Raw genomic sequence first — 22,027 nt, forward strand, 5'->3', positions numbered from 1 at the left:
TGTAGAAAGCTCATAGAGACTTAACCAAAGCGACGTGCGGCTGTGAATTGAAAAAAAAAGAAGGCTCTACAAAGTACTGACTTTAAGGGGATGAATAGTTATGCACACGGAAATTTTCCGTTATTTTTTCCTATTTGTTGTTTGCTTCACAATAAAAAGAAAAACAAACGTTCACAGTTGTAGGCATGTTCTTTACATGAACTCTCAAGAAAACTGAAATTCAAGGTTATGAGGTAGCAAAACACAAAAAAATGCCAAGGGAGTGAATAATTTTGCAAGCCACTGTATTGCAAATATTGTAGAAGTACCTATCTCTGATGCTGATACGGAAATATTGTACCAAGGTGTTTCCTCTCGGTCCAGTAGTTTAGCAGTCCTAATTGCACCATTTTTTGAGTCAATTTCAAAAATCTTCTCTTCTTGTGAATTATAGTCCATGAAATACCTGTTAAAACAAAACAAATTAGTTAAATTTTGTGCACATGCACATGGAGAAAAAAATGTTTTTTATTATTAATTGAAAGTTGAAGAGCATGAGGAGAACAGGAGAGAAAATAGAGAAGGAGAAAAAAAGGAGTGAGGTAATGAAGGGGGAAGGTAATTTTAAGTAGACGTATGATGAACAGTAGGATCACTAAAAACACAGTATAATTTATTTGCATTATTTATGTACACATTTATGCATCTTTGATTTTAATATGTATTACAAAATTGCAGTATATCATCCAAGCAATTCAATGATTGCAAGTTTAAAATATCAAAATATCAAAATATTTAATCCACAAAAAAACACTTGTGTCAAAATTACTAGTTTTTGGTCAACGCTTCTCTCCAAAAACTAAAATAGTGATAAAAGCATTATATGTACCCCAAAACGATATGTACAAAAACTACAGCTTGGAAAAGTAAAAACAAGCTTTCATACAGCTCCATCGATGGAAAAATTAGTTATTTGTCTCAATATATGGCAGCACAATCCAAATTTAATTTTACAAAGTTCTGAATTTTTAAAAATATAGAAACATTGCATGGTGCAAAAATCAAACTCAAAAATAATGTTTGGATTGTTTTTTTTTCACCATTTCACCTTCGCTGGATTTTTTTACCCATTAAATATAATTAAAAATAAAATAATATAATAAAATAAAAAAATTAAATCAATGAATCAATCAAAAATAAATAAAACTTTGTCCTATAAAATCGCTCCCATGGTTATGTCAATGTAGAAATAAAAAAAGTCATGCGTTTTGGAAAAAAGGAAATAATAGTGCAAATACTAAATTTAGTCCAGTCAGGCCAACTTCAAAAAAAGTTTATATGTATCAGATCTGTGATTTTCAAAACTATAAAAAATTATGACATTTACATTAGGATATAAACTTATTGTACTTATCAACATAATATTTCAATTGAGTATTTATGATAAACATTTGAGCGCGTTGGTGTAAGGAAGCTTTGCAATGATTGCCCACTCTAGATAAGTCAAGCTGATAGACTCTTACCCCAAAAAATCGAATGATGTCATAAATTCAAAGGGTACTTCAACAAAGTATTAGCTTAACTATGTGCACATTTACACAATCACAGTTTTTTTAGTTCATTACTTTTCTTTTTCCACTCAAAAAGATTTCAGTCTATATTTCAAAGAAAATATATACTTGTAATTCCTTTATTTTTTAAAACCTAAAATTAAAAATGAACTTTACACTTTTTTTCACATATTTATTAGAAATATCCCTCATTCTTCAGATTATGAGGCATATATATGGAAATCATAGGTGAATAAGCTCTAAAACTTTCTCACAAAAAGCTTTTTTAATATTCATTTTAGACTTCTGTATAATTTTATTATAGAGATTTATATGTTCTAAAATCTTAATACTGTAATTACAAAAGAGGCATTGATTAATTTTTTTTAGAAAATCACAAGACAAAAGGAAACTTCAGACTGGAGATTTAACCCATTAAGGACTCAGTCAATTTTAACCTTAAAGACCTAGAGAATTGTTTTGTATTTGTACCCTTATGTTCTGTCTAAAATATTTTTCATCATTTCTAAAGCAACATAGCTATTTGAAATCTTTTTTATTTCAGTATATATATTTTTTCATGAATCATTTTGGATACATATATATTACAACTTTTCATTTATTTTATTACATTGGAATAAAACAGTAATTTTTCCCATTTAATTTTTTTATGGCATTTATTGCTAAAATTAGTAGAATATATAACTTTATTGTATGGGTCAATACAAGTGGTCTTTGGTCAGACCTCATCTGGAATACTGTGTACAGTTTTGGGCACCACATTTTAAAAAAGACATAGACAAACTGGAGCAAGTTCAGAGAAGAGCGACCAGAATGGTGACTGGTCTGCAAACCATGTCCTATGAGGAACGGTTGCAGGATTTGGGAATGTTTAGCTTGCAAAAAAGAAGACTGAGAGGAGACTTAATAGCTGTATACAAATATGTCAAGGGCTGTCACATTGTAGAAGGATCATCTTTATTCTCATTTGCACAAGGAAAGACTAGAAGCAATGGGATGAAACTAAATGGGAGGAGACACAGATTAGATATTAGAAAAAACTTTTTGAAAGTTAGGGTGATTAATGAGTGGAACAGGCTGCCACGAGAGGTGGTGAGTTCCCCTTCAATGGACGTCTTCAAACAGAGGCTGGACAGACATCTGTCTGAGATGATTTAGTGAAACCTGCTTTGAGCAGGGGGTTGGACCAGATGACCCAGGAGGTCCCTTCCAACTCTACCATTCTATGATTCTATGATTCTATGATTCTAAGTGTGATAATATACATTAAGTTTATTCTGTATATTTTTGTAACATTCTTTACAATAAATTGATTTATTCAACCCCTTTAAACATCACAATGCATATACCGTATACATTGTGATAAAGTTAAATTCACATTATTATGTACATATAAGAATTAAAGGGGAGGTTTGATGCCTATAATATCTTTTATAAATATTTAAGACCTAGCCACTTTTGTATTTTGCTTTATTATAAAATTCCCTAATATTTTTAATTTACAGCTAATCCCTATATCTTTAACAAAAAAAGTCCATATATATATCAAAATTGATTGTACTTCCAATTTCAATCATGCACAACACTTTACACGGTGAACAGTAGTCACCAAGTAATAAAGAGAAGTAACTAAGAAAGGTATATTAAAATTAATCTTTTATTTTAAACATAATAAAAACTATTAAAAGGAAAAGGATACCAAAATAAGAGAAGACAAAACAAAGCCTTTTTTATGTACACAAGGCGTGATGGTGAATATAGCAAAATTATTACATAGGGTCATGAGAATATCTTTCGATTATTAGCCAAAAGAATCCAATGCTGAGGTATCATCTTATATATCACAATTAAATACAACTGACAGCATACAATATAGTATTAGAGATGAATAAGGTGCTTGAGTGCATTAAAGGCACATAAATAATGCAACTTAATATTTCATCATAATAACTAAATAGAGTGAATGTGACAATTCCAAGTCTAGTAGCTCTAATAGAGTATAAGGCTGACAGCATGTAGTGTGGATATCCAAAAGTTGCTATAACAAATATTGACCTCAGCATGAATCACAAATTCAGCATATAACCACAACCATCCACATCAACTGGGACTCACTAGGTTGTTAGAGTATGGTGTGGAGGTAATAATCGAAAGATATTCTCATGACCCTATGTAATAATTTTGCTATATTCACCATCACGCCTTGTGTACATAAAAAAGCTTTGTTTTGTCTTCCCTTATTTTGGTATCCTTTTCCTTTTAATTGTTTTCATTATGTTTAAAATAAAAGATTAATTTTAATATACCTTTCTTAGTTACTTCTCTTTTTTACTTGGTGACTACTGTTCACCGTGTAAAGTGTTGTGCATAATCCCTATATCTGTCATTTATTTTTTCTTAACTTCCTGTGACATTTTGTTTGACAGAAGTCTCAAACAGGATGTCACAAGAGGATGGCCGTGCAGTCAATTCTTTGTAGCCTCTATCAAATTCCCCCTGTTTTCCAACACAGGGCATCATCATGGCGCTGCTCTGTTGTCACTTAACAAAGCTTCTATCATTAATATCTCCTGATGAAGTCCTGTATCAAGAAGGGGTATAAGAAGTCCTGTATCAAGGAGGGGTATAGAAGTAGCTACCACCATATTTCATCTGTGCCTATTGCTCACATTTACAGTTAGGTCCATATATATTTGGACAGAGACTACATTTTTCTAATTTTGGTTCTAGACATTACCACAATGAATTTTAAACAAAACAATTCAGATGCAGTTGAAGTTCAGACTTTCAGCTTTCATTTGAGGGTATCCACATTAAAATTGGATGAAGGGTTAAGGAGTTTCAGCTCCTTAACATGTGCCACCCAGTTTTTAAAGCGATCAAAAGTAATTGGACAATTGACTCCAAGGCTATTTCATGGTGTGGGCAATCCCTTCGTTATGTCATTCTCAATTAAGCAGATAAAAGGCCTGGAGTTGATTTGAGGTGTGGTGCTTGCATTTGGAAGGTTTTGCTGTGAAGTAAACATGCGGTTAATGAAGCTCTCCATGCAGGTGAAACAAGCCATCCTTAAGCTGCAAAAAAAGAAAAAACCCATCCGAGAAATTGCTACAATATTAGGAGTGGCAAAATCTACAGTTTGGTACATCCTGAGAAAGAAAGAAAGCACTGGTGAACTCATCAATGCAAAAAGACCTGGGCGCCCACGGAAGACAACAGTGGTGGATGATCACAGAATAATCTCCATGGTGAAGAGAAACCCCTTCACAACAGCCAACCAAGTGAACAACACTCTCCCGGAGGTAGGCATATCAATATCCAAACCTACTATAAAAAGAAGACTGCATGAAAGTAAATACAGAGGGTTCATTGCACGGTGCAAGCCACTCATAAGCATCAAGAATAAAAATGCTAGACTGGACTTTGCTAAAAAACATCTAAAAAAGCCAGCACAGTTCCGGAAGAACATTCTTTGGACAGATGAAACCAAGATCAACCTCTACCTGAATGATGGAAAGAGAAAAGTATGGCGAAGGTGTGGTACAGCTCATGATCCAAAGCATACCACATCATCTGTAAAACACGGCAGAGGCAGTGTGATGGCTTGGGCATGAATGGCTGCCAGTGGCACTGGGTCACACATGTTTTTTTGATGATGTGACACAGGACAGAAGCAGCCGAATGAATTCTGATGTATTCAGAGCCATACTGTGTGCTCAGATCCAGCCAAATGCCGCCAAACTGATTGGTCGTCATTTCATACTACAGATGGACAATGACCCAAAACATAAAGCCAAAGCAACCCAGGAGTTTATTAAAGCAAAGAAGTGGAATGTTCTTGAATGGCCAAGTCAGTCACCTGATCTCAACCCAATTGAGCATGCATTTCACTTTTTAAAGACTAAACTTCAGACAGAAAGGCCCACAAACAAACAGCAACTGAAAACCACCGCAGTGAAGGCCTGGCAGAGCATCAAAAAGGAGGAAACACAGCGTCTGGTGATGTCCATGAGTTCAAGACTTCTGGCAGTCATTGCCAGCAAAGGGTTTTCAAACAAGTACTAGAAATTAATATTTTATTTACAATGATTTAATCTGTCCAATTACTTTTGGTCCCTTTAAAAACAAGGTGGCACATGTTAAGGAGCTGAAACTCCTAAACCCTTCATCCAATTTTAATGTGGATACCCTCAAATGAAAGCTGAAAGTCTGAACTTCAACTGCATCTGAATTGTTTTGTTTAAAATTCATTGTGGTAATGTCTAGAACCAAAATTAGAAAAATGTTGTCTCTGTCCAAATATATATGGAACTAACTGTATATGGCCGCCTCCACAGTCCTTGCTTCTGACACCACCATCTATTTCCCTGAAATAAGACTTCATCAGATGACGGTGACAGAAACAGGCTAAAAGACAGCATTGCCTCTTCACAGTTTCTATCACTGCACTTAAATTCATTTTAATCAGTAGGCAATGATAGCAGCAGTATGATGGACACCAGCACCACCCTCTGATGGTCATTCATTTGAAGGCGGTGATATAAGTTGTGAGGCAATGCTGCTGTCACTCACACCACTTCAATCATCACTGCGTGATGACATCACATTTCAGTAAGACATATGGCCGCGTCAGAAGCAGATGTCTTGATTCGAGGAAGTGACCTGCATAAAACATGCCCTCATACAATCATATTAAAGGAAAAAGTAAAAGTAATGGCTGTTGGAATGTGACAATTACCTAATTATCTAAACCTGTCAATTTGACATGTTCATTTATCTGTTAGGGTGTATCTAAAATACCCAAATGGAGATTATAAGCAGAAGATCTTAAAGATCCTAAGGTCCTAAGGCTTTTAACAATCTTTTGCTCAGGCTGGCAAATGCATTGGAGCTTCCAGAGATAGTATAAAGAAAGTATTTTTCCATTGTCGACTCATTCAGTACTGGTTGTGGTGCTTTAGTGATTCAACAAAACCTGTCACATGTAACCTGCCAGTTAGTAGTGTTCTGAACCTGCCCAACGGCCTCACTTAGAACCCTGCTGCCGGAGGGAGATTAGCTTTATTCCCCCTGGCAGCCTTCGGCTTTCAGTCACGGGGGCAGCAGCGGCACAGTGTCAGTCACCTCTTTAAGTATAGAGAGCAGCAACTAAAACCACGCCCCCTGCACTGATTGACAGTCAGTGCTAATGATGAGCTCAGTGCGGGAGTTGCAGTTATAGCCATCGCTCTCTATACAGAGAGAAGTGACTGAACCCTCCCCTGCACGTCACAGGGCCCTGTGACGTGCACTGTTCTCCTCCACTTGACGGGCATGTGCAAAGCGCTGGTCACATAGAGCGAACTTTGTTTCCTCCCGGCCCATCTCTCTGTGCACTGTGCCACAGGGTTCTATTGTGCAGGTGCCAGGGAGTCACTGTCACTTCCCGACACCTGCACAACAGAACCCTGCGGCGCAGTGCACAGAGAGACGGGGCCAAGAGGAAGAAAAGAGAGCTCTATGTGAGCGGCGCTTTGCGCATGCCCGGGAAATGAGGAGGAACAGTGCACGTCACAGGGCCCTGTGACGTGCAGGGGAGGGGATGATTATGGTAAACAAGAACATAGGCTGGGATTTGGGGGAATAATTAAACAGTTAGGCGGGGATTTCTTGGCATCGCCTGGACGCCAAACCTGTGCACAACAGAGTTTATAAAAACACATTTCTCTGCAATCAAACATCTACTATGGGCCATGTATAGATTTACTTTTCTATAACCTGTATGCCCATAGTAGAGGTCTGATATCTCATAGGGGGGGGTGACAGATTCCCTTTAAGTCTTGGGCATTAACATAGGTAGAACTTAGTGCCTGTATAATATTACATCTTATTTAGTGCCCACAATCAAATTGGAATAAGGGCTTGGACAATAATATATGTTGCACCTAGGACTCATGCAACTTTTTAGATATTTGGCTTCTTACCATTTACTGTTCTACAGGGAGATAGTATTATTTTCTGCTACTTTAATCTACACTACTCGAATATTATAATTATATTTTACATAATTGGAAGAAATGGGTTTATCTAATACTACATCTTACACCCTGATGGTTTATTTTTACATCATACTAAAATGATATGGTATATGTTCTATATTACCCTGAGAGGAGATAACATTAAGACTCCACATCACCTTGAGATAAGATAGGTTTATCTCTACACAATAGTTTAATTATTGAGGAAACGACATACTACCTATTACCATTGTGTTTTTTTTATAAATCTGCGTTGTATGTCAATTTTTGTGGTGCTCGATCTTCTTTTTTATTAATATTTAAGAAAAGGGACATTTTAACAGACCCTTAATAATAAATCAGTGAATTTCAATTTTTGCCTACATATTAGAGGTATCAATTGTAATAAAAAATTATTGATTACATTGTAAATTAAATTTCATTGATTTTTAAATTATTATAGTTTTAAGATGCATCATTTTTTGTTAAACTGATTTTGCAAGTATACAGCATCACATACTAACAAGTATAAATTAAAAAAAAAAAATGCACTTAATTTATTGGATATGTTTTAACATTGAACTTACTAATTGATAAAATGTTTTTTGCAATCATCCATTGATTTTAGAATAAACATATAAAACCTTGAGAGTTTAGAACAAGCAGAATAAGAAAATAAATTATCACATAAAAGCAAAATGAGAAAATATTGAAGGTAGAACACATTCCACATATTTGCTAGGATTCACAACTCCTTTGTTTTACCTTGAAAAGTAATAGTAAGCAAGATAAGGTATGATGAAAGCAACACAGCATTCCTCATGCCTCAGTCTTGGAAAAAAAGATATTTGCTCATTAACTGTACAAGTTTCTGTCACATCTATTTTTTCAGAATTAGTTTTTACATTTTTGTTATTGTTTTAGATATCATGAACAGTCAAAACCGTATGCTGCAGATTTTTCAAAGTTACTCAGCATCCAATTAAAAGTGAAAAAAATCTAAAGAGGACACAAGAATTCTATACTCCTTCCATTATTGTAAGGCACAGAAGTACTGTAAGGAATCAGTATCGGTTTCCTTCCATGTGCTAGCTCAAATAAGTAGTATTATATACATTTAAAGTATCTATTTAACCGTCAACCGTCATATGTTTTTCTGAAAGTTTTCTATTACTCAGATATTTGTAGAAATTTCTTTGATATACAGTATATATTTAAATGGAGAGTACTGTATATACAAATATATATATATATATTTATATACTGCATATATATACACATATATATAAACAGTTTTGTATATTGTATATACATATAAATAAACAGTACTTTCCATATAAAGATAAAGATCAGAGAAATTTTAACAAATATCTGAGCACTGATCCATGCCTGATTCATTTTGATAATTTTCAGGTTTTCCATGCATGCAGAGCCTGGTTTGCTAGGGCATGACAAATCCACCAGCAGTTCTGAATACCCTATCTGACAAGACACTGGAGGCTGGACATGACAATATGTCCACAACAAATCTGACTGAATCTTGTCACTGGTCCAATCTGATGACCCAGAAGTTGATGGGATCAAAGATCAGAGTATCTGCCAGAGAATGGACTGGCTGTTCAGGTGATGCTTCTCTGTTTACTGAAAGGCATCAGGTTGGCACAGTTGCCGATAAAACATTAGATTCATCATGTAATATAAACTGTAATTGCTACTGTTTCCTAAACTACTTGTTCTAGTCTTTGGCTTTTGGGGGACCTTAGCTCTGCGAGGAGAAAAGAAGGTATCTGGATAATACATGTGGTTGACAGGTGTCTAGATTGCCTTTCAAAGGCTAAAAAAAATTCTCCAATTTTGTTTTTATAGAAAGGGTTCAAAGATACACTTCATGTCCCATGAGCAATCAAGCATGCAGTCCTGTTGCTTCACTTTCTGCACACTACTGTAGTCGTTGGTTGACTAGTGTTATTGCCGTTATCAGTTTCACTCTGTCAGACTTCTTTCCTTCCTGCATTAAATAACTCTTTGCCCTCCTCAACCAGATGCTGCTCCTCCGTCCAATCCTTCTACTCCTCATCATGCCAAATATAAAATTAACCTTTGAGGGTACCCAACAATTCTGGGGTGATCATAAATATGTACATGTTGCTGAGTTTCCTCTATTCCCTGTTGCATCCTTAGAAGTGTTATTTTCCAAGATAAATATGAGAAGGATGACATCGTTGTTGCCTTATTACTTTCTTGCTACTGTCTAATTTAATACCTTCTTCAACAGTCTTTGGTAGATGACATACTGCCAATGGCAAAATTAAAAGTAACCTAAGTTCCGGTTTGCTTTCGTATGACATAACCAGTCAAAACTTTACACTGCTTGTAAAGTTCCAGTGGGTTGGAACGCTGCATATCAGAAAACGCTCAGCCAGACCATTTTATTTTTACAAATTCTAGAAAGCATGCTTTGTCACATAAAAATAATTTAAATGCCCAGATACACTTCTGACCCTGGCTACCATCGACCTTAAGTGGGTAGATTTTTCTAAAACATTCAGGATGTGTGACATGCAGGGAGCATGAATTACATATCCAAAACTTAAGGAAGGCACCATGTTCTGGGCATTGTCAGGACATTCAATAGCTAGGAGTAGACCACATTGTGAAATTGATTTCTACTCGAGTTAAAAAATCATCTTTTGTCATAATGGAGATTTTTTTGTCATTTGCTTCTACTTACCACCATCTCTCTGTACCATATATGACCATCAAAAGGTTTTAAAAAAAAATAAAATACTTACACTCACTTTACCGCTCACCTCTTTTGCCCCTTCCTCCCAATCACTTTTCCAGTCCTTACCACATCTCCTTATCACCACCATGAGTGTTGAAATCACTAGACTTCCTCACTAGTGTTGAGCCACCCCCGTAGTGTTCGGGTTCGGTTCGTCGAACACCGGGATGTTCGAGGAACTGTTCGTCGAGCTGTTCGTCGAACACCTTAGAACACCGTCGAACACCGTTAAAACCAATGGCAGGCAAACAAAAACACATAGAAACACATAGAAAACACCTGCAAAGGTGTCCAAAAGCTGACAAACTGCTCAGAAGACACTCTCTTTAAAAAAGCCGGCCGGCAAATTCAGCAGCGGCATACACCGGTACCCGACAATTTAGACAAGAAGGAATAGAGCATCACACATAGATTAGATAGATAGAAACATGTCAGTCACACATATAAGAAGCACAGTGACAGTGTTGGTTACTGCACTTGTCATTTAGTGTAAAGGATTTATTAAAAAAAATATTAGTGTTTTCATGCACCGTCTCTTTAAAAAAGCCGGCCGGCAATTCAGCATCTGTACCCGACAATTTAGAACAGAAAGAATAGAGCTTCACACATAGATTAGATAGATAGAAACATGTCAGTCACATATATAATAAGTACAGTGAGAGTGTTGCTTACTGTACTTGTCATTTAGTGTAAAGGATTTATTTAAAAAAATAATAGTGTTTTCATGCACTGTCTCTTTAAAAAAGCCGGCCGGCAATTCAGCAGCGGTACCCGACAATTTAGAACAGAAAGATAGAGCATCACACATAGATTAGATAGATAGAAACATGTCAGTCACATATATATGAAGTACAGTGATAGTGTTGGTTACTGTACTTGTCATTTAGTATTAAAATAAAGGATTTATTATTAAAAAAATTGGCGTGGGGTTCCCCTTAATTTTAGGCTCTAGCGGAGGTTAAGCAGACGGCTGGGGCAGATGTTTGAAGCCTGGGAATACAGCTGAATACATAGCCTTTACTAGCTATTAAAATGGGGGACCCCCCAAAAAAATGACGTGGGGTCCCCCCTAATTTAATAGCTAGCAAAGGCTAGGCAGACAGCTGGGGGCTGATATTAATAGCCCAGGAAGGGAGCCATGAATATTGGCCCCCTCCCAGGCTAGAAACACCAGCCGTCAGCCACCCCAGAAATGGCGCATTCATAGGATGCGCCAATTCTGGCACTTAGACTCGCTCTTCCACGCTGCCCTGGTGCGGTGGCAGGGGGTAATAGGGTTGGGGTTGATGTCAGCTTATAATGCCAGCTGACATCAAGCCCAGGTTAGTAATGGAGAGGCGTCTATAAGACACCCCCATTACTAACCCCATAGTCAAAGTTAAAAAAAACACAAACACCCAGAATAAAGTCCTTTAATTGAAATAAAGACACAATCCTTTATTGTTCTAAATTAAACCATACTTACCATCACGCCCATTCCAGCTGAAGCCAACGATCTCCTGCAATAAAAGAAAAATAATAAAGCAACCTCATCCTTACCTTTCCATGGTTCCCACGACAGCTTCAGCTCTGCTACATCGAGATGACAGGCTGGACCGCAGCAGAACGCTGCCATCCAGCCTGTCATCGCGCAGACACTGAGAAGCGCAGGCTTGCTTGCGCTGCTCAGCGTCTCTCTGTGACGACATCCAGATGAGCCGAGTTCATGTCCAATGAACTCGGCTCACCTCATGCACGTCACTGACAGCGTGGGAAAATTCTCACGCTGAAGCGCTGATTGCAGGAGAATTTTCCCACGCTGTCAGTGACGTGCAGGAGGTGAGCTGAGTTCATTGGACATGAGCTCACCTCATGCACATCACTGACAGCGTGGGAGAATTCTCCTGCACTCAGCACTTCAGCGTGAGAATTTTCCCACGCTGTCAGTGACGTGCATGAGGTGAGCCGAGTTCATTGGACATGACCTCGGCTCATCTGGATGCCGTCACAGCGAGACAGTGAGGAGCGCAAGCATGCCTGCGCTTCTCAGTGTCTGCGGGATGACAGACTGGATGGCAGCGTTCTGCTGCGGTCCAGCCAGTCATCTCGATGTAGCAGAGCTGAAGCTGTCGTGGGAACCATGTAAAGGTAAGGATGAGGTTGGTTTATTATTTTTCTTTTATTGCAGGAGATCGTTGGCTTCAGCTGGAATGGGTGTGATGGTAAGTATGGTTTAATTTAGAACAATAAAGAATTGTGTCTTTATTTCAATTAAAGGACTTTATTCTGGGTGTTGTGTTTTTTTTAAATACTTTACTAGAAATTCATGGCGGTCATGTCTAATACTGGCGTGACCCCATGAATTTTGGGCTTGGGGCCAGCTGATAATACCAAGCTGGCCCTAACCACTTTATTACCCAGTGAGCCACCGCACCAGGGCCCTGGATGAGTTGGGTACAGCGCCAGAAGATGGCGCTTCTATGAACGCGCCATTTTCCGGGGTGGCTGCGGACTGCAATTTGCAGCGGGGGTGGCCCAGAAAGCTTGGGCCTCCCTGCGCTGCGGATTCCAGCCCCCAGCTGCCTAGTTGTACCTGGCTGGACACAAAAATAGGGCGAAGCCCCACGTACTTTTTTTTTAATTATTTCATGAAATTCATGAAATAATTAAGAAAAAAAGGCCTTCCCTATATTGTTGTGTCCGGCCAGGTACAAATAGGCAGCTGGTGGTTGGGGGCAGCCCGTTCCTGCCTGCTGTACCTGGCTGGACACAAATATAGTGCGAAGCCCCACTTCAATTTTTTTTAATTATTTCATGAAATTCATGAAATAATTAAGAAAAAAAGGGCTTCCCTATATTGTTGTGTCCGGCCAGGTACAAATAGGCAGCTGGTGGATGGGGGCAGCCCGTTCCTGCCTGCTGTACCTGGCTGGACACAAATATAGTGCGAAGCCCCACTTCAATTTTTTTTAATTATTTCATGAAATTCATGAAATAATTAAGAAAAAAAGGGCTTCCCTATATTGTTGTGTCCGGCCAGGTACAAATAGGCAGCTGGTGGATGGGGGCAGCCCGTTCCTGCCTGCTGTACCTGGCTGGACACAAATATAGTGCGAAGCCCCACTTCAATTTTTTTAAATTATTTCAGGAAATTCATGAAATAATTTTAAAAAAATTGACGTGGGGCTTCGCACTATATTTGTGTCCAGCCAGGTACAGCAGGCAGGAACGGGCTGCCCCCAACCACCAGCTGCCTATTTGTACCTGGCCGGACACAACAATATAGGGAAGCCCTTTTTTTCTTAATTATTTCATGAAATAATTTAAAGAAAATTGACGTGGGGCTTCGCCCTGTTTTTGTGTCCAGCCAGGTACAACTAGGCAGCTGGGGGCTGGAATCCGCAGCGCAGGGAGGCCCAAGCTTTCTGGGCCACCCCCGCTGCAAATTGCAGTCCGCAGCCACCCCGGAAAATGGCGCGTTCATAGAAGCGCCATCTTCTGGCGCTGTACCCAACTCATCCAGGGCCCTGATGTGGTGGCTCACTGGGTAATAAAGGGGTTAGGGCCAGCTTGGCATTATCAGCTGGCCCTAAGCCCGAAATTCATGGGGTCACGCCAATATTAGACATGACCACCATGAATTTCTAGTAAAGTATTTAAAAAAAACACAACACCCAGAAAAAAGTCCTTTAATTGAAATAAACACACAATTCTTTATTGTTCTAAATTAAACCATACTTACCATCACGCCCATTCCAGCTGAAGCCAACGATCTCCTGAAATAAAAGAAAAATAATAAAGCAACATCATCCTTACCTTTCCATGGTTCCCATGACAGCTTCAGCTCTGCTACATCGAGATGACAGGCTGGACCGCAGCAGAACGCTGCCATCCAGCCTGTCATCCCGCAGACACTGAGAAGCGCAGGCTTGCTTGCGCTCCACAGTGTCTCTCTGTGAGGGCATCCAGATGAGCCGAGTTAATGTCCAATGAACTCGGCTCACCTCATGCACGTCACTGACAGCGTGGGAAAATTCTCCTGCACTCAGCGCTTCAGCGTGGGAGAATTCTCACACTGAAGTGCTGAGTGCAGGAGAATTCTCCCACGCTGTCAGTGACGTGCAGGAGGTGAGCTGAGTTCATTGGACATGAGCTCACCTTATGCACGTCACTGATAGCGTGGGAAAATTCTCCTGCACTCAGCGCTTCAGCGTGGGAGAATTCTCACGCTGAAGCGCTGAGTGCAGGAGAATTCTCCCACGCTGTCAGTGACGTGCATGAGGTGAGCCGAGTTCATTGGACATGAACTCGGCTCATCTGGATGTCGTCACAGAGAGACGCTGAGCAGCGCAAGCAAGCCTGCGCTTCTCAGTGTCTGCGGGATGAGAGGCTGGATGGCAGCGTTCTGCTGCGGTCCAGCCTGTCATCTCGATGTAGCAGAGCTGAAGCTGTCGTGGGAACCATGGAAAGGTAAGGATGGGGTTGCTTTGTTATTTTTCTTTTATTGCAGGAGATCGTTGGCTTCAGCTGGAATGGGCGTGACGGTAAGTATGGTTTAATTTAGAACAATAAAGGATTGAGTCTTTATTTCAATTAAAGGACTTTATTCTGGGTGTTTGTGTTTTTTTTAACTTTGACTATGGGGTTAGTAATGGGGGTGTCTTATAGACGTCTCTCCATTACTAACCTGGGCTTGATGTCAGCTGGCATTATAAGCTGACATCAACCCCAACCCTATTACCCCCTGCCACCGCACCAGGGCAGCGTGGAAGAGCGAGGCTAAGTGCCAGAATTGGCGCATCCTATGAATGCGCCATTTCTGGGGCGGCTGACGGCTGGTGTTTCTAGCCTGGGAGAGGGCCAATATTCATGGCTCCCTTCCTGGGCTATTAATATCAGCCCCCAGCTGTCTGTCTAGCCTTTGCTAGCTATTAAATTAGGGGGACCCCACGTCATTTTTTTGGGGGGTCCCCCATTTTAATAGCTAGTAAAGGCTATGTATTCAGCTGGGGGCTGATATTAGTAGCCTGGGAAGCTCCGTGGGTATTACCCCCTTCCCAGGCTTCAAACATCTGCCCCAGCCGTCTGCTTAACCTCCGCTAGAGCCTAAAATTAAGGGGAACCCCACGCCAATTTTTTTAATAATAAATCCTTTATTTTAATACTAAATGACAAGTACAGTAACCAACACTGTCACTGTACTTCATATATATGTGACTGACATGTTTCTATCTATCTAATCTATGTGTGAAGCTCTATTCTGTCTGTTATAAATTGTCGGGTACCCTGCTGAATTGCCGGCCGGCTTTTTTAAAGAGACGGTGCATGAAAACACTATTATTTTTTTTGATAAATCCTTTACGCTAAATGACAAGTACAGTAAGCAGCACTTTCACTGTACTTCGTATATATGTGGCTGACATGTTTATATCTATCTAATCTATGTGTGAAGCTCTATTCTTTTGGTTCTAAATTGTCGGGTACAGGTGTATGCCGCTGCTGAATTGCCGGCTTTTCATGTTTCACTGTTGGCACTGTTCCCATCGATTTGGGCAATCACTGTAATGCCACAACCACCATGGCTGTGGCATTACAGTGAGTGGCAGACAATCCCTGCATGATTGGTGCTCTAAATAGCGCCAGACATGCAGGACACGCTTTTGGTGCACGAACAGTTATCGAACATAACCTCGAACAGCCGAATTTTTTGCAAATCGTTCGGGTTCGTCGAACAACTCGAACACCGCCCAAAACAGCTCGACTTTGAGATTGGCGAACAGTTCTAGTCGAACACCGCTCATCTCTACTCCTCACGCTAGGCAGAGATGATGAGGTCCGGAATGGCTGTACTCATGTGTGCTCACCTTCATAATGCATATCATGATGTCAGGCACAGTTACAAGAGAGATTCTGTGCAAGAACAGTATATGAGCCCTTTGCAGTCCAACAGCTTATTATAATGCTCATTTCCACCTGATTTCGAGGTAGCAGTTTGCCCCCTTAACTTTTGGCCACTGTATGGCTACACAGTTTGCACCAAGTATTTTTCCACCCCTGTTTTATAATGTTGAGACCTTATGCACTCTTGTGCAACACTGTCCCAAGCCTCATCAGGGCTGGAAGTACTAACCTAGTGTGAGGAGGCTCAGGCATGTAGCTTGAGTGGCAGAGATTAGATAATGCAGCAAAGACCAAATTGGTGACTATGAATAGTTTTGGGCCGGAGAGGTGAGTGGTAAGGTGAATATAAGTAATTTTTTTATTTTTCACATCTTATGTTTATTATGCCTTGGATCTGTAGAGATTGCATAATAAGGGACATTAAATTCATGGAGGATAAGTTCTCTGGAAATTGAATTTTCTGGGAAAATCTGTGTGAACAGGCCAATTCGAATGTTGCCTGATCTGCTCAGCTCTTACATGTAGCAATGGTCTGAAATGAACATGTCTTAAATTTGACTGTTGAAACATGTGTACAAAAGCAGACAGTGAATTATGTAGATTTTTGTCACTTTTTTCTATTTGCTCTATTTCCCTAAATTGGACATAAAAAATGCATAGTAGGTACATGCTCAGACACCAAAATGCAACTAAAGGCAGAAGTTTTGTTTTGGTGTGAATGGTTGTGAAATTTGACTTGTAAAATTGATATGCAAATTAATGTGTATCTATTTTTAAAACTTTTATTTTTGCTATTTTTAGAACAAATATCAACCCCCTCTCCCAAAGTGAATGCAACAATATATTCTAGGTAGGGTATAGGGTGCTAGGTAGGCATGGCATTTATTGATTTCAAATTTACCTAGTAAAACAAATGTACAAAAACAAAATAACTTTTGTAGCGCACATATTTTGTGAGATAGACATAGCATTTAAATATCTAAATTGTTGTAAATTTTGTTTTCTTAAAAAAAAATTGCACAGAAAATGTGAAAACTCAGAATGGATGCTTATTGTTGTCACAAGCAAGCAACTACACTTTCTCCAACTAGAACTGATTAAATTATTTTTCTTCCTCAGAAAAAAAATGTGCAAAGTGCATTGAATTGGCTTCCTGCTTTTTATTCCTTTGAAAATAAATGTGCAATTCACAAGCAGCATGACAAGGCCGAAGCCCTCTTTGAGTTTATCAATGAGCTGTTGTTGGCATCTCCTCTATATCTCTCTTTACTCATCAATGGATAACTACTACCATGTTCTATCTTCAAGAACTGCAGTTTTAGCAGTAAAAAGAAATAGCCAGCTCACCAAAGTTGTATGTAGCCATCTGGAGTTCGGAGCAGTTTGTCTACTGCTTAGACAAATGGCATAGCTCAGAAAAATAGAAATTCTATTTGGCTTTTGCAGCTCAGCTATGGCTGGAATACATTGCAGTCGCTATTTGGAGTGCTAGCACAGCAGAAATCTCCAAAACCTGACCACACATGGGAAGCCAAATCTCTCAATAAATTAATCTGGGAGGGGAGAGGTGGTGAACATTTTGAACCCACAGATGCTTCACATAATTATTTAATGTTGTGAGATTAAAAATAACATTTTATCAATTAAAACTATGTTCTAGCCAAAATATTTTATTTTCACAAGTTAACCAGAGTAAATGGACCAACAATTTGTAAATTAATATTTTCCAATTGCGTAAATACTAGAGATGAGCGAACCCGAACTGAAAAGTTCAGAGATCATACAGGGGCTGAACTCAAAACACGGATTTTTCCTGGAAGTCCATTTTACAGTTCAGAACCTCGGGGAGCAGAGAGAGAGAGATTTTTTCCAGCTTCAAAGTTTGTGTCCCAGTTGATTTCTATGTGGTTCGGACTCAGGTTCAAGTTCGTGTACAGTTCTGGTACCTGAAATGAACGTTTCACTAAAGTGTGGTCAAACGCGACGAACCTGAACGTCGATGAGTCCGCTCATCCCTAAATATCCAATGTGTGGTCGTAAACTTCAAGACAGAGCTTGACAGGGTTGGAATGCTATTTGGCTTTTGGGGCTCATATTCGGCAGGAATTGTTTGTGACTACAATTGGCTGATCCATCAAGGTGCTAGAGCTGCAGAAAAAAGTTTAAATGGTCTCATTTAGGAAAATACATCTCTCTGGGAATTCATCTCAAGGAGTAATGAACATTTTACCCAAACAGGTGTTTCACTGATTTTTTTAGCAATGTCATATGTGAAAATGAAAAATTATATTTTCTGCAATAATAAGTAGATTTAGATCAAAATGTTTATTTTTTTTCAAGGCTAAAAATAATAAAAACATCCCTTAATTTAATTTGTTATTTTCCCAAAGTACGGCAATACTCTATTATATAGTCATACCGTAGTCTTTGAATACTCTTTGGTCACACAACAAGGCTCTAAAGAGGAGGAACACCATTTGGCTTTTGGGGGTACAGATTTTCCTGGAGTAAATTGTGGGCATTAATTGCAAAGCCTCTAGGGTGCCAAAACAGGAGAAATGAACAAAAATTTATGTTGTTTTCGAAATTATACTCAGGGAATTCTTCTACTGGTGTAGTGATATACTTGGCATCTTCCAGAAATTAGTGGGCAGTGGGTGTTGCAGAGTGAAAATTTCAATTATGCCATTTTAATACATAGTGCCCAACATGTGCGTTTGGAGACTTGCACCCAATAGACTGTTAATCAAGTCAGGCAATTGATGAATTATCTCATTATGAGCTTGTTAAGGATCCAGCGCACCCACCATTGAGTTGAAAACTATACCAGCAGTAACAAGAACAAATTGATGCACCAGCAGAACAGAATACCACCATGGTTGAATTATGCAGTACATTTATTTAAATGTGAAATAAAGCACAGTCCTGGAGAATACTTTCATATGGGTCTCCCCTCTGCAGAAATGGTATACCTGTTACCATTTACTGTGGTTTGGGCATGCTGCATGGCTCAGAAAGAAGGCCATTTGGCTTTTGGAGCATGGCTTTTTTTTAATTGCTTTTTTGTGAACTAGGTTGTTTTTCCAGCACTATTAAGTTGCTCATGATGTGGAAAACATCAACTTTTTCATTGACAGATAACAGATATGTTAATGGGCTTCTTTTTCACAAGGTGAATTGTAGTATTTTTTGGCACAATTTGGAGGTATATACTATTTCTTAAGATTATTTGGAGACCTACAAACAGCAATCCAGGAATTGACTTTATTTTTTTTTAATCTGATTTTCAATTCTTACTTCATGGAAAAAGCAATACACAAATTTATTCTTCATGTCAGCATAATTACAACCAGGCCTGCATTACAAAATTATTTATATCGCTTCTCTACAAAAAATGTTTTACTGAGAGCTATTCATTTTTTATTTTTCAGCTGAGTTTAAGTTTCAACTGTGTTGGAGTTTTTTTTTTTCTGGATGAGCTGAAGTATTTGTTGTTACTATTTTATACTATTTTTCAATTTTTGTATTATATTTTTTCTGATTTTCGGGTGGGAGAATGAAAAAAAACATCAATTTGCAAGGTTTTTTTTAAATTATTTTTTACATCATTTCTCTTTTGGCAAAAAAGTGAATAAACAACTTTATGCTTTAGGTCATTGCAATTAACATAATACCTCATTCATAAAGGATTTTAATGTTTTGCTATTCTTGCAGACTAAAAATTATTTTGACTAATAATATTAATAATAATCTTTATTTATATAGTGTCAAGATATTCCGCAGAACTTTACAATTCAGATACATCTACTAATTTGTTCCTGGATCACCATATTCTGCTAGTTCTAACTATTATATTTTTATGCTGACAGAACCATGTGAAGGTTTGTAATTTGCATTGCTGGATGATGTTTCAAGTTATGTCAATTTTTTTTATATGCAACATTTTATATAAGATTTTTATTCCAACTTTTTGTGTATCAGTATGAAGACACTACATTTTTGCCATGTTTATTTTTAAGTGTTCAACATGTGAAGTAAATCATGTATAAATACAGTTATATGAAAAAGTTTGGGCACCCCTATTAATCTTAAGCTTAATGTTTTATAAAAATTGGTGTTTTTGCAACAGCTATTTCAGTTTGATATACAGTCATGGCCAAAAGTATTGAGAATGAGACAAATAGTAATTTTTCCAAAGTTTACTGCTCCATTTTTTGCAATGGCTATTGCATATACTCCTGAATGTCAAAGAGTGATCAGCTTAACAGCAATTACTCTTACTTGCAAAGTCAATATTTGCCCAGAAAATGAACTTTAACCCCCAAAACACATTTCAACATCATTGCAGTCCTGCCTTAAAAGGAGCAGCTAACATCGTTTTAGTGATTGATCCATTAACACAGGTGTGGGTGTTGATGAGGACAGGGCTGGCGATCAATCAGTCATGATTAAGTAAGAATGACATCACTGGACACTTTAAAAGGAGGCTGGTTCTTGGTATCATTGTTTCTCTTCAGTAAACCATGGTTATCTCTAAAGAAACACGTGCAGCCATCATTGCACTGCACAAAAATGGCCTGACAGAGAAGAGTATCGCAGCTACAAAGATTGCACCTCAGTCAACAATCTATCGCATCATCAAGAACTTCAAGGAGAGAGCTTCCATTGTTGTCAAAAAGGCTCAAGGGCGCCCAAGAAAAACCAGCAAGCGCCAGGACCGTATCTTAAAACTGTTTCAGCTGCGGGATCGGACTACCAGCAGTGCCGAGCTTGCTCAGGAATGGCAGCAGGCTGGTGTGAGTGCTTCTTCACGCACTGTGAGGCGGAGACTCTTTGAGCAAGGGCTGGTTTCAAGGAGGGCAGCAAAGAAGCCACTTCTCTCCAGAAAAAACATCAGGGACCGACTGATATTCTGCAAAAGGTACAGGGAGTGGACTGCTGAGGACTGGGGCAAAGTCATTTTTTCTGATGAATCCCCTTTTTGATTGTTTGGGAAATCTGGAAAACAGCTTATTCGGAGAAGAAGAGGTGAGCGCTATCACCAGTCTTGTCTCATGCCAACTGTAAAGCATCCTGAAACCATTCATGTGTGGGGTTGCTTCTCAGCCAAGGGAATCGGTTCACTCACAGTCTTGCCTAAAACACAGCCATGAATAAAGAATGGTACCAGAATGTCCTCCAAGAGCAACTTCTCCCAACCGTCCAAGAGCAGTTTGGCGCCCAACAATGCCTTTTCCAGCATGATGGAGCACCTTGCCATAAAGCAAAGGTGATAACAAAATGGCTCATGGAACAAAACATAGAGATTTTGGGTCCATGGCCTGGAAACTCCCCAGATCTTAATCCGATTGAGAACTTGTGGTCAATCATCAAGAGACGGGTGGACAAACAAAAACCAACAAATTCTGGCAAAATGCAAGCATTGATTATGCAAGAATGGACTGCTATCAGTCAGGATTTGGCCCAAAAGTTGATTGAGAGCATGCCAGGGAGAATTACAGAGGTCTTGAAGAAGAAGGGGCAACACTGCAAATATTGACTTGCTGCATTAACTCATTCTAACTGTCAATATAACCTATTGGTACTCATAATATGATTGCAATTATATTTCTGTATGTGATATAAACATCAGACAAACACTAATAAAAACCAGAGGCCAGCAGATCATGTGAAAATATAATTTTGGTGTCATTCTCAAAACTTTTGGCCATGACTGTATGCAATAACTGTTGGACACAGTAATGTTTCTGCCTTGAAATGAGGTTTATTGTACTAACAGAAAATGTGCAATCTGCATTCAAACAAAATTTGACAGG

The 22,027-nt window shown here is 38.8% G+C and overlaps 1 protein-coding gene across 2 annotated transcripts in view; it reads right to left on the reverse strand.

The window, feature by feature from the left end:
* The window catches only part of CDH18 (cadherin 18), a 1,254,587-nt gene that overhangs the window by 151,696 nt on the left and 1,080,864 nt on the right, over window positions 1–22,027 (reverse strand). For both annotated transcript variants that reach the window (XM_073678632.1, XM_073678633.1), the window contains exon 8: window positions 309–445. In XM_073678632.1, coding sequence (XP_073534733.1) covers window positions 309–445 — 137 coding nt within the window. The remainder of the gene's footprint in view (window positions 1–308; window positions 446–22,027) is intronic.

This window comes from Phyllobates terribilis, unplaced genomic scaffold, assembly GCF_046119375.1.
Source record: "Phyllobates terribilis strain yellow unplaced genomic scaffold, ASM4611937v1 Scaffold_4__5_contigs__length_816908805, whole genome shotgun sequence".
Taxonomy (NCBI): Eukaryota; Metazoa; Chordata; class Amphibia; order Anura; family Dendrobatidae; genus Phyllobates; species Phyllobates terribilis.